Genomic DNA, 13930 nt, shown 5'->3' with positions numbered 1-13930 from the left:
CTGAAAACCATAAAACGGTAGGCGGCATTCTGATTGGCACAAGTCCAGGAACACTTACATCCATCGCCGTGGTAAAGGATGCGATGGTTAGATCAAAGAGAGGAGCTTGAGGAAGAGCGTTGAAAATTCCGCTACAAAATGTGCTGTAGAAGGATACATGGCAGCGATCAGCTGATATGGAAAACCTTAATTAAATGAGCTTCGCCGGCACACGCTCTCGCTAAGCTTGATAGTTTGCAGTAGATTGACAGACCGAATATACAATAGGGCAGAGTCTTTTTGCGAGCTTCAAGGATATCCAGGGGGCATCTCTTTCCCTTTAGGATATATATTTCAAGTTTTCAGTTTGCAGTAGTTTGTTCCTGTACAGGAAGGGATTTTGAAGTGCTGTACTTTTGGGGTTTTCGCATAAGAAGAGAAGAAAGAAATTTATATATATATATATATATATATATATATTTTTTTTTTTTTTTTTAAAGGAGAAATTTTTTTTTTTTTTTTTTAATTTCCCTTTTCAACAAATGGAGGCAGAAGGACAGAATTCAAGAGTGAATCCTAGTGGGTCTAGAGTACAGTCTACACAACAGATGTCACATCAGGCAGCACCTACATTGATTGGTAGGATTTCAATATTAGAGGATGCTTTACAGCAGATTATGAACCAGCAACTTCAAGTGAATGCTGGTCAAAATGAGATTAGGGAGATGGTGCAAGCCTTGTCGGCTAGACCATCTAGGATTGATAAGGGCAAAGCTCCAGCAGAGCCAGAGCCCAGTATACATTCCTTAGAGCGCGCAAGGGTCAAAGTGCCTAATATCGCTAATTATAGACCGGAGAAGTACGTTGGTCGGATGACCGAGCGCAGCTCTGATGTGATCGAGGTTTGGTTGCACAAGTGGGAAGAAGCCTTCGCCATTTGTGAGATTAGATCCGATCTAAAGAAAATCCGCGAGGCCACACACCTGTTTATTGAGGCAGCGGACAGATGGTGGATAAAGCAACAGAAGGATCAAGTTGCTCCAACCACCTGGGAGGGTTCAAAGCTGAATTCAAGAAACACTTTCTCCCACCTGATGAAGAATCCCGAGCTTGGGATGCTTATAGAAATCTTCGTCAGAGAAGCTTGTCAGTGGCAGAGTACACTGACAAATTCAGGGAATGTGTCATGAAAATAACAGACCCTCTCCCTATGTCGGTTCAGTTAAAAGACTATATCTATGGACTGAACGACAAGATCAAAATGGAAGTTCGGGCTAAATATGTGACTACACTAGATGAATCTATAGCAGTAGCCCTGAACTATGAGGATGCCAGAGGTAGATCTGGTGGATTTGTGCAGGCAGGGACTCAGTATGAGCACCCGAGAAAAGAGGGATTTCAGAGGAAATGGGTTTCAAAGACAAGTGTCTCGCAGCCAAGTGGCCAAACCAAGCAGGTGAAGCCGGTTGAGGGATCAGTAAAAACAAGTACCACCGTTGGGGTGAAAAGGAAAATAACTCCAATGGCAGCCCGGGCTTGGTCAAAGTCCTCGTTGACCCCTGAACAAAAGGAGAAAGCTAGAAAAGAAGGATTGTGCTGAAGGATTGTGCTTCGGCTGCCTTCAGCGACATCAGTGGAAGGATTGTCCACTGAATAAAGACCGCCGCACGGCTAATATGATAATATCTGAATGCGACGTAGAAATGCAGGAGAGTCCCAGTGCGGAACATATGCAGATGCAACTGGCGGGACCTTCTCAGAGGTTAGTACCTTGTTTGTTATGTGTATCTGTTGCTAAGTTAGTGACGAGTGCACCTGATAACATCCTATCTAAGCCCGCAGCAACGGGATATACGGCCTTCAATGATACGGAGTTAATCAAAATGAAAGGACAAGTGGCCAGTCATGATGTCATTGTGTTGTTTGACTCAGCGTCAACTCACAATGTGATTAACTCCAAGCTCGTGAAGAGGCTGAAACTAAAGACAAGTCCATCTGACTATGCGTATACAGTCAGGATGGCAGATGGAAGTTCAACTGAAGTATGGGACCAAAGGGTTACCCAGTTGGAGCTTCGGATTCAGGACTATGCTGAGAAGCTTGATTTTGAAATGACCAAGCTTGCTCATGCAGATATAGCCCTGGGAATGGCGTGGCATTCTAGGAAGAATCCAGCCATTGATTGGAAAAAGCACGTATATCAATTCAAGATGAATGATGTGCTTTATGTCTTACGAGGTGAAAAAGATATACCTCAGGGACCGTTGGTTTCCGTGATGGAAATCAGAAAGGCTCAAGTTGAGTTTTTATTCCTTTGCACAGCATCGGTAGAGCCGGTGGATGAGTCTTCGGCTAGCACTGATGTTACGCAAAGTGGTGAGATGGCCAAGCTGGCTAATCTTATAACAGAGGAGTTCTCTGAATGTTTTAGGGATGAACTACCTTATGGGTTACCTCCAGAGCGGAAAGTTCAACATAAGATTGAACTGATCCTGGGGGCAGAACCTGTAAATAGACCTCCCTATAGAATGAGTTTTGCTGAAGAAGCGGAGGTGCGTAGACAACTGGAAGAATACCTCAAGTTGGGGCAGATTCAACCAAGTTTTTCACCTTTTGCTTCACCAGTGATATTAAAGAGGAAAAAGGATGATACGTTTCACCTCTGTATAGATTACAGAGCATTGAATAATATCACTGTTAAGCACAAGTATCCGATGGCTTGGATTGATGATTTGCTAGATGCATTACATGGAGCCGTGATTTTCAGCAAGATAGATCTTAAGTGCGGCTATCATCAGATCCGGATTAGAGCCGAGGATGTGCATAAAACCGCTTTTAGAAGCAGATTTGGTCATTATGAGTTTTTGGTAATGCCCTTCGGACTTACCAATGCTCCAGCGACCTTCGTCATGCTTATGAACAATTTACTATGTCCGTATATCGGAAAGTTCGTAGTACATTTTATTGACGATATCCTGATATTCAGTAAGAGTGTTACTGAACATCGTGAACACTTAAGGATAGTGTTCAGTACTTTGAGGAAAGCCAGTCTTTATGTGAATAAAAAGAAAACTATACTGTGTATGGTTAGGCTTGAGTATTTAGGGTTCATAATTACTCCACAGGGGGTAGAAATGGATCCGAAGAAAGTGGCTGCGATACTAACTTGGCCAATCCCTCAGAGTCTGACCGCGTTGCGATCATTCTTGGGATTTGTCCAGTTTTATAAAAGGCATATCAAAGGATATTCCGGAATAGTATCACCATTGACTGATCTGACCTCAGATAAAGTACCTTTTATTTGGGGACAGAATCAACAAGAAAGTTTTAACACCATAAAACAAGCTGTGGTCTCAGAACCGGTGTTAAAAATAGTTGATCCCCAGAAACCGTTGTTCCTAGAAACCGATGCTAGTGGCATTGCGGTAGGAGCAGTCCTCCTTCAAGAGGGAAGGCCAGTAGCCTTTGAAAGCAAGAAGCTTTCTCCCTCTCAAAGGAATTGGCCAACTCATGAATTGGAGTTGTATGCAGTTATCCATGCTTTGAAAACATGGAGGCATTATCTGTATGGTTCAGAGTTTTATGTGGATGTAGATCATGATACTCTGAAACATTTTTGTAAACAGCCTGACTTGAGGGGCCGCCAAGCTAGGTGGGCAGAGCTCATGCAGGAGTTTAATCTAACGATTCGGTACCGAAGAGAAAAAGACAATAAGGTAGCTGATGCGTTGTCTCGCATTATGCACAACCTGAGTTTCACGGTATTAGAGAGTGCTCTAATGACCGAGATCAGAGAAACTCAGAAGGTGGACGAGTTTGTCCAGAGCTTATGGCCTAAAGCTCATGTGTTAAAACCCGGGGAAAGTGAAAAGGATGACCTGGCATCCAGAAAAGGCCAAACTTATGCAAGATATACCATAAGGGATGGTATGCTAGTTAGAAATGGCAAGGTTGTAGTACCTGGTCAGAATGATCTCAGGCACAGAGTCATTCGACAGTGCCATGATAGCCCGTGTGCGGGACATCCAGGAGTCGAGAAGACCTATGATCTCGTGAAGCGAGATTTCTTTTGGCCAAAGATGAAAAAGCATATTCATGAATATGTGACACGGTGTTTCTCGTGTCAGGTAAGTAAGGCCGAGCGGGTGAAGCCACCCGGACTTTTACAGCCCTTGGAAATACCACTAAGTAAGTGGGAGAGCATTTCCATGGATTTTATTGTAGGGCTACCTACAACACAAGGGGGATATAATTCTATCCTTGTGGTGGTTGATCGTCTAACCAAGATGGCTCACTTCATTCCGACTAGAGAGTCTGTTAGTGCCCCGCAAGTGGCGGATTTGTTCATTAGACATATATTTCGTCTGCATGGATTACCTAGATCCATAGTGTCAGACCGAGATGTCAGATTTACCGGTCATTTCTGGACAGCGGTGTTCGAGACACTAAGGACTGAGTTGGGAATGAGTAGTAGGGATCATCCTGAGACGGATGGTCAGACGGAGAGAGTCAACCAAACTTTAGAGGATATGCTGAGGGCATATGTGTCATTGAGGCAACATACATGGGACAAGTGGTTGCCATTGTTGGAGTTTGCCTACAATGATAGGAAACATTCATCTACCGGGTTCAGTCCGTTTGAGCTGAACTATGGTTATAGACCAGCCAATCCGACTATAGTTGGAGTACCTCAGAAAGTGCCTAGTGCCGCGAACTTTGTAGTTCAGATGCGAGAGATGCTAGCACTTGCGAGAGCTAATATCCGCCAGGCTATGGATAGAGCCAAGGTGTATGCGGATGAAAATCGGTCTATAAGAGTATTTGAAGAAGGAGAAAAAGTTTTTCTCAGAATTCCTTCGCACTCGAAGTCGTTGACTTCAGGAGAGTGTGCTAAGTTATCACCTCGATACTGTGGGCCGTGGTTAATTCTAAAGAGAATAGGCAGTGTAGCCTATAAATTAGAATTGCCACCGGGGTGTAAGGTGCACCCGGTTTTTCATGTTTCGCGCTTAAAGAAATTTTTGCATACAGGTGACTCACTAATCGAAGGTGTGGTTTTGTTTCAGGAGATAGAGGATATTGCAAGGCGCAAACCAACAAGAATCCTGGACCGAGGAACAATGCAGATACGAAATCAGAAGATACCCACGGTGTTGGTTGCATGGCATGGTCAGCCTCTATCGGAAGCTACCTGGGAATCCGTATACCAGTTACGGAGAGCGTTCTCAGATTTCATCATCGAGGACGCTGATGCTTGAAGAGGGAAGGAATGTTATGCTCTAGCCGAGATACCATGACCTCGGATAGATCGGTGGGCATTTTCTCTTAGATGACCAACTTTTGTAATAGTTAATGTGCGTAATTAAATGGTCAAGAGAAGTAACTGCCAAGGTCCTAGGTGAGGGCGGAATGGCATTGACTAGGTAGTTCTAATAGGGCTAGGGCCTAGGTGCATCTAAATGTGCAAATTGCCAAGGGGCAATTGGTTTTAAATGAACTCCAAGAGAGGGGTAAAAAAGGATGCATCTAAGAAGGGGCCTAAAATGAAGACATGTGGCCAGGAACTATCTAGGGAATTGTGGGTCTCAGGGATAAGGATGAAGGAAAACAACGATGGATGTTACGTTATATGATGCATCAGGTCCCTGAGAATTGGCTGGGAGGAAATTTTGAAAGCCATCGCCCGTGATTGTGAAAAAAAGACAAGAGACGTGACTTGTATTAACGAAGGGGGTAGTTTCGTAAGTTACAATCTAGAGAATTTGACACTGAGACATCCTGACTGCAAAAATAACATTGACCATATCTGGAGAGCCAGATGCACAGAGGCATTGGAGGGAACTTAGATTCATCCCTCGCACACATTGGCTAGTATCTGGACAGACATCTGGACAGACACCATACATACCTTGATGGCCGTATGGACGAGTATGTAGGGAGACTCCCTTGCAGCCTCAGCTAGGAGGGCTTCTTTCTTCAGGGAAGGATTCTCCTTTCTTCTCTGAGACTCCTATAGGGTTTGAAGAGACATGGTAGCTAGCTAGGAATGGAATGGAAATATGGAAAGCATAATGAAAGGAAAAATGAAAGGAAACAAAGTGCAAGTGCAAGGCAATAACCAAAATACTCTCAATGTATTGATAGCTTGATGTTGATTGATGTAATAGACAATAGACAAGTACAAGACTATATAGTGTGACACTAGACTCTAGAAAGCCATAGTGTATATGGGATAGCTCCCAATATGACACGTGGCATGTCTAGGACTCACTAGACTATAAAACCACACCTAGAACACTCATTTTAGACTCACTTTGGCTTCATATTCCAACACCCCTCCATGAAGGCAAGGTGAGAGACTACTGGAATGGAACCAAGAACAGAACATGACAATGATGGTCATCAAAACTGTGCATGCTGGTCTAGAACTAGACATGGCTCCCACACAATCTCAGAGGCAAGTGAGCATGGCTCAGAGGCTAGTGAGCATAATATAGAAAGCTCATCTAGCATGGCTTAGAAGCTCATCATGCATGGATGCATGATCAACTTAGAGGTTTAGGAGACCAATACACCAACATCCTGGAACTCATATGCCATGCCTAATAATCAAATAGACCTATCAAAGCCAATACATGGCTCCCTGCAATACATCTCCCCTTGGCTTCATAATAGGACATGTTAGGAAGCCACACACCAAAATAGAAAAAACAATACATCTTTTTAGGAGGACTATCCAAGGCAGAGGACTTTTAGACTCAATTAAAAAAACAAATACTCAATACATATCATTTTAGGGAAACTACCTAGGACAGAGGACCCCAAAATACATCAAGCTATAGTAATGAATAAATATATATCTTTGTGAAATAGATGTCCTCCATGTAGCCACTACACATGTACTACACGTGTGCACATCCCTGTAAGTCGATGATGATGTCGATGAAGCACTGGACAGGGATGCCCCAAGATATGTCGGTGAAGTCCTTGGGGCCGCTACCTAGAGCACTCACATGGCAACTCTCAAAATTAAAGATGGAGAGTCACCCAAAAGTCGATGTAGAGACCTCAGGTACCATGAGCAATCGGAAAGTCGATCGATGCAAGGAGCCTCAGGCACCAATTAGATAAGTAATATCGGGGAAGTCACGAGCACTCGAAGAGTCAATCGATGCGAAGCTCGGGCACCACGAGAACTCAAAGAAGCAATCGTCGATAGTCGAGAAATATACAGAGCTCACATCGATCGGTACTGGCAATCATAGGTCCATGCCGGGCCGTGTCATGCTCGGGAGCTCTCGGGAGCTTACATCAATCTCTCCGTGCCAAGTGAGAGAGGACAATGTCACTAGGCCGAGTGAGAGAGCAATGTCAGGAAGTAGAAGACCGATGCCAATGCTGGGAATGCGAGGGAGAGAGAATTCAGATGCACATATGAGCTGTAGAAAAATGCAGGCAGTTTGGGCAGCTCATTGCAGGAACTTAGCAGAGAAATGGTGGCGGATTTGGCGACTTTTGCAGGAGCAGCAGCGTGGGCAGAGAATCGCAGCATAGAGCAGCAGTTGTGTGGGCAGCAGCGTGGGCAGGGGCAGGAGCTGGAGCAGCAGCATGGGCAGGAGCTGCAGCGTGGGCAGCTTCGGGTCAGCAAGAGCTTCGTGGTAGGGTCAGCAAGAGCTGCATGGGCAGCTTCGTGGCAGGGCAGCAAAGGCGGGTAGAAGAGTGAGCAGAATGGCGGGCTTGTTTGCTGCTTGCTGCGGGCTGAATGGCGAACAGAGGAGCGGGCAGAAGATCCACAGGATGGCAGGCAGAGAGGCGGCTCAGTTGGTTGAGCATTGGTGGGTGCTGCAGCTCCACATGGTCCTTCCTTGCTGAGGCTCGAGGTCTTCAATGGTGAGGCTTGGGTAGGAGGAGAAGAGCTCAAGATGGAGAGGCAAAGGAAGAAGGGAGAAGGGAAGGGGAGCTTCTCCAAGAGAAGAGAGGGCAGCTTCTCTTTCCGGCCACCCTCTACCTCATGGAGAAGCAAGGAGGAAGGAAGGCTCTAATACCATATGAAGAGACATGGTAGCTAGCTAGGAACGGAATGGAAATATGGAAAGCATAATGAAAGGCAAAATGAAAGGAAACAAAGTACAAGTGCAAGGCAATAACCAAAATATTCACAATGTATTGATAGCTTGATGTTGACTAATGTAATAGAAAATAGACAAGTACAAGACTATATAGTGTGACTCTAGACTCTAGAAAGCCATAGTGTATATGGGATAACTCCCAATATGACACATGGCATGTCTAGGACTCACTAGACTATAAAACCACACCTAGACCACCTAGAACACTTATGTTAGACTCATTTTGGCTTCATATTCCAAGAGGGTTGAGGTGGCACTTTCAGCCTCAGCCTTGGTTGTTTTCCACCACATTTTGAGGGGGTTTATTTATCCTCATGATTTCATGATATATTCTGCTTTGAGCTTGCTCTCGTGGGTTTTTTCTCTTACTTAATAGAAGTCTCTTTCTTGAAAAAAAAAAAAAAAACATTGACTGCAAATGCACCTACAAATAAAAATGCAACTGAAATAAAAGTGCCTTTGACTGCTCTGTGCAATCACTGCACGAATGGCATCAACCATGCAAAGTGGAACTGAATTTGCAATCAAATCAAGAATGCACTTCAAGTGCATATGTGTGCCTGTGGGCACACCAAAATTCCCAATACAATCTGAAAATGTACCTTGAGTGCAAATGTGTGCCTGTACACCAAAATTCCCAAATACAATCTGAAAATGCACCTTGAGTGCATTTTCAGGCACACCAAATTGCCAAGTGTATCTACAAAAATAACCTATACGCCAAATGCCCAAAAATCCAACTGCAAAAGGAACCTGTACGCAAGAAGACTTGCAAATGTGTCACAACTTGAAGAAGTGACAAACTGGAACAGGCTGACAGGGACCTGTACATTCAGCAAAATGCCCAAATAACCTGTGTGCCAGAAGCCAGAAGAGCTGTACGCCAAAGAAAAGTAGTATGCCAAAGAAACGTTGTACGCCAAAGAAAAGTTGTACGCCAAAGAAACATTGTATGCCAAAGAAAAGCTGTACGCCAATGAAACGTTGTACGCCAAAGAAAAGCTGCACTCCAAAGAAACGTTGTACACCAAAGAAAAGCTATACGGCTAATGTACGGGCTGGAACACAAGCTGTACGACGACGACTCAAAGAGCCCACGAAAGTGCTCCCACGAAGGTGCTCTGACATCCTCGAGCGGGCTAAGGTGACGGGAGCAACACACGAGGACATCGGTGAACTTGCTCGGTAACAGAAAGCAAGGCAGGAAATGGGTACCAGTGAGAGAAGCTCTGATAACACATGAAGGAGAAAGTGGAGAAAGATTGTGAACACAAGTGAACAAGAAGTGGTCACACAAAAACTCCAATAGAATTCTCAATACAAATGAAGTACAAGTACTTGGTATATATAGTATCCAAGTACTACACACCAAAATAGACTAAGTCCTAGTCTATCCTACACCACAATATCATTGTATGTGTCTACAAGTGAAAAGATGACTGAACAAGAATAAGGCTGTTAAAAACAACATTCATAAAAGGAGAGATGGAGCTGAACATATCCTTTGATCCATGAGATACATGCTGCTGTTGCAAGTGTCTTCAAGAGAGAACCTGGATCAAATCTTGGTGCTGTCCTTGAAAAATTTAACGGGAAGGATTAAGCCAATCATAGGCATTATTATTTTCCAGGCCATCCTTGAATCTGACCTTTCCCACTATGACTCTGATGTCATGACATGTCCATACTTTCTAAAACAGTGCAACTATCTTATTCAGATGAAGGAGAAAGTCACCAGAAGAAATATTTTGATTCAATCTTGAAACTGTTGAATATGTACTAGGGATTTGGATATCATTCATGTAAACATCTAGAATGCATTATGAGCACTAATCCGGAAAAGGCATGATCCAGAAAAGCCAAACTCAACCTGTTCTTGTCCCTCATTTGATGCATGCTCTCTACATCATCTGTTGCAGCATGCAGTGATGGTGTACACACGTAATTTTCCCACTTTGTGGTCAGATTTGCCTCTAACGACAATTGCTGTTGCAATACTGCATGCATGTTGTTCAACTGCACAAGCAATAAAACGATAATGGCATTATTTAACTTTCACACAGATCTAAAATTTGTGTGGAACATCTTTGCTTTACCCTCAGATACAAGAATTTCTGTAAGAGCTGCACGAATATATGAACAATGCATCAATGAATTGGAATGCATATCTTACGGAGCGGTCTGAATACTTGCGCATGCAATAAAAAATATTCCCAACTGTAAGGAAAGATTGTAATGATTTCATTCCTAGTTTACAGATTCAACACAACACAACATTTATCGATGCATTTTTCAGATAGACATTTGAAGTAGCTTGCCTTTATACAAAGCGTCTTTGAAATGCACACTGACTTGGACATGTAGTTTGGCTTGAAGTGAGTCAAAAAAGACTGTTGTTTTTCATCAGAATTATCCAGTAGCTCTTGTAGGCACAATTTCTCAGTGATCTGAAGGTATGTCTCCACAGCTGTACAGATAGACTTCTCAACTTTGGAGTAATAAATTTCTCCAGATGGAAAACATGAGAGCCGTGATGTTGTATCCTCAACAACTTGGTTAATCATGAAGTAAAGGTCTGTAAAGCATGTAATCAAGGCAACTTTTAAGAACCAAGATTTGAACTCCTCACTTTCTCCTTTTAAGCCATTTAAGAGTGTGTTTCAACTTTCAGTACCTACTACAGAAAAGGAGAAGAAGGCGCCAGTTTGGGGTGATATAGGTTCCCATTTTTCATCGCTGATGTTTGAGATGACCCAACTGCATACAATCATCCATCAAACAGACTTTTCATGTCAAATATACACATTTACAGAATAATTTGGAAAGAATGTTTGGAATTCATTATGGTCCTTGCATTTTGGAAAGAGTCACCATACTCAATCATGCGAGGCATTGTGTTTGCAACCAACTCAAGAATATGGTCTCTGAAAAGACTGTGCAGGTCTAATAAATCCACTACTACTTCTTTTCTCTCCAGTTCCTGGTGGAGCAATGACAGTTCCATTGCCAAATCCTGCAAAAAGTCGTATGGCACACCCCATGGTATGTGTGATGGAAAGTCGGAACATCTTGAAAGAAATTCAAGAGAAGATCCATTGATTTGTAAAATAAAAACTTTGAACAAGTCAATCAGAAATGGCAAAGCAATGTTCAGGTTGGTATCATACTGCAAAATCTGTGGAAGAAATCTTCACAGATGTGGTACCGACAAATCCAGTGACGTATAGGGAAACCTGTAACAACGATAGTATGATAACAGAAAAATCTTATAAGACAGGGAAAATATATTGCTGCATTAATCAAAAAAATTTAAGAGAAGGATCGAAAGAAACTCCTTATTGCATAGCTCTCAATCCATACACCAAGAGATTTACGCTGAATAAAGGCCTTTCACAGATTTCATATCTTGATCATGATGGTTAAAGAAGGACTACATATTTAAAATGGAGAAAATAAAACCTAACTAGTAGACAGCCACGCAGGAGGGAGATCATGCCTAGGTCTCATGCCTAACTAGTAGACAGCCACGCAGGAGAAAAATAAAACCTAACTAGCAGACAGCCACGCAGGAGGGAGATCATGCCTAGGTCTCATGTCTATTCTGTGGGCCACTCTTGAGTCACCTTGATTGAGTAAACCTGACAGCAATCCCAAACACTACTTCAAGAGGGCATAAGGTATACCCTAAGAATATATGAGACACCTTGGCAATTTGCTCACCATGAGCATTTCCAATTGGTTGCAACTTTGGACCAACCACCACCACTTGCCCTTGCTTCACCTTCAGCAAGTGAGAATAGACAGATTCACCCTCATCCATTATCAGCATAATAACTGATTCTAGAGAGTAACTATCCATATCGTCACGCTCTTGCTCTCGAATGGATCACCTTCGATGACCTTACCACCAATTGAATGTGTACGGCAGGTCATCTTGATGACAAGAGATAGTGCCTCAACATTTGGTGGGACTTCGTAGAGTCCCATGTCCATGACCGGACTTTGTATGGTTCTAGGTCAATGATCTCACTTGGCATGGTCCAAGCCAAAGACTAGCATGATTTCGGTCCCATGTCTTTGAAGACTAGACCTTTGAGAATCTAAATGCATGAGCAACAAAGGCACAACACATAAACAAGGAAAGAGAAAGGAATAAAGTGGCCACTAGGTCCACCATGACGGAGGAGCCCACGAATGTAGGAACAACATGTAGAGCCATTGGAGCTAAGACGATTGATGTGGACACCACTCGCAGCAGAGTTATGAGGAGCAAGAGTCTACAGATGGGGTGCCACAGTCCACATGGAGGAGTTATGGCTCCACCAAGGGTGTCTGTGAAGAAACCAGAGCATCAGGGGAAGTCTCATGGTGCAACTAGGGAGTCTAGAGGCCATGAAGGAGCAAGCCCATGAAAAAGGGATCCAACTTCACAAGGATGAGTGGCTTTGGGAGAATCATGGTACAGGGAGAAAGAAAGAATCACGGTATAGGGAGAAAGAACGAAAGACAGACCGATATATTAATGTCTTTGGGAGGCCTCAAGGGTCTATGAGACAACATACGACAAAAAAAAGTAACTACTACATTTGATTTCCAGAGCGTCTCCAAAATTAGTATAGGCTAAGTATAATATAGAATACAATTTAGGACTAAGAGTCTTTGGGTGTAGACCTGATCCCCTCCTTCCCTTCCTTTCCTTGGTGGGATTGGCCATTGGCTGATCTTTTTCTTTACCTCATTTAAAAAAAAAACGGGGTCATCTGGCATTTGTGGCCACCCTCTCTCTCCTCTCCTCCTAAGAGTTGTTTTTGTCTCCCTAAGCAGATGTACTAGATGGTTTTTTGCTGTCCCATAGACTTGTTGGTCTCTGTGGACATTAATAGATTTTCTTTCTTTCTTTCTTTCTCCCCTCCCTCTCCCTGTCCCCCTCCCCTCCTCTCTGTTATCTTCCCCTCCCCTCCCAATCTTCCCCTCCTGCGAACATGGCTGCCCTTCCCTCTCCCTCTCCCTCTCACCCCTAAAGAAGTCTCATCCTCCTTTTCTTTGTTCTTGACTTGCTCCTCTTTATCTTTCCTCTTCTTCAAAATTGCAACTTAGGTCTGTTGACCAGCACTAGTCTTGTTGTTGGTACAAATCAATCATGCCTCTCTCTCACCTCTTTTTCCTCACCCTAAGTTTGGGCTGAACCCCTATCCCAGCTCAAGGGTTAAAGAGCTAGGGGGTATTGCAGCTCAAGCCATTGTGGAACATAAGAAGATGCAAGCTGCCCCCCCCCCCCCCCCACCTTGACTCCAGCAAACAAACTCTTTCTCATAGAACACCTAAGGCCCTGAAGAAAGGGGAGAGAGCAAATGTACTCAAAAGTCCAGCATTCCCTTCTAGACAACCCTGGCCTGTCTCTGCAATAAGAAAGGCAATGTTGAATGGACAAGAAGAGGGAGCCCTAAATCTAGATCTCCACTCATTTATTGCAATCCCTCGATGAATAGAAAGCCAAAAGAAGAGAGAGATTTTCTATTCCTTGGAGACTTTGGAGCCTTTTCTAAAAAGATTCCTGCAATTTTGCTGAAATTTGAAACTCGTCCTAGTGAAAGGATCTGATAGAATATTGAAGAGGTCTATGAGTTCTAGGAGCGATTGATTCTAAAGCAAAAAACATTGGGTGATACTTTAAGAGAGGTTTGTTGTAGGTCTATGAGTTCTAGGGACAAATGCCACTCTAATGCCAACAATATAGGGTGATACTTTAAGAGAGGAATCTTGGGAATGATTCCATATTTCTCACTTTTATGAGCTACCAAAGATCATACGAACGATCTAAT

General features: G+C 43.4%; 1 protein-coding gene across 2 annotated transcripts in view; it reads right to left on the bottom strand.

The window, feature by feature from the left end:
• The window catches only part of LOC147904271 (uncharacterized), an 86046-nt gene that overhangs the window by 26981 nt on the left and 45135 nt on the right, over window positions 1–13930 (bottom strand). For both annotated transcript variants that reach the window (XM_087393832.1, XM_087393840.1), the window contains exons 9-13: window positions 11276–11341; window positions 10985–11121; window positions 10783–10865; window positions 10427–10683; window positions 9979–10124 (exon numbers count right to left, since the gene is read on the bottom strand). In XM_087393832.1, the coding sequence (XP_087249958.1) occupies window positions 9979–10124; window positions 10427–10683; window positions 10783–10865; window positions 10985–11121; window positions 11276–11341 (689 nt within the window). The remainder of the gene's footprint in view (window positions 1–9978; window positions 10125–10426; window positions 10684–10782; window positions 10866–10984; window positions 11122–11275; window positions 11342–13930) is intronic.

This window comes from Dipteris shenzhenensis, chromosome 2 (assembly GCF_047967505.1).
Source record: "Dipteris shenzhenensis isolate YYH24624 ecotype China chromosome 2, Dip_SZ_1.0, whole genome shotgun sequence".
In the NCBI taxonomy this organism is placed as follows: Eukaryota; Viridiplantae; Streptophyta; class Polypodiopsida; order Gleicheniales; family Dipteridaceae; genus Dipteris; species Dipteris shenzhenensis.
Note: the sequence above shows the minus strand (reverse complement) of the source record. Positions and strands in the feature narration are given on the sequence as shown.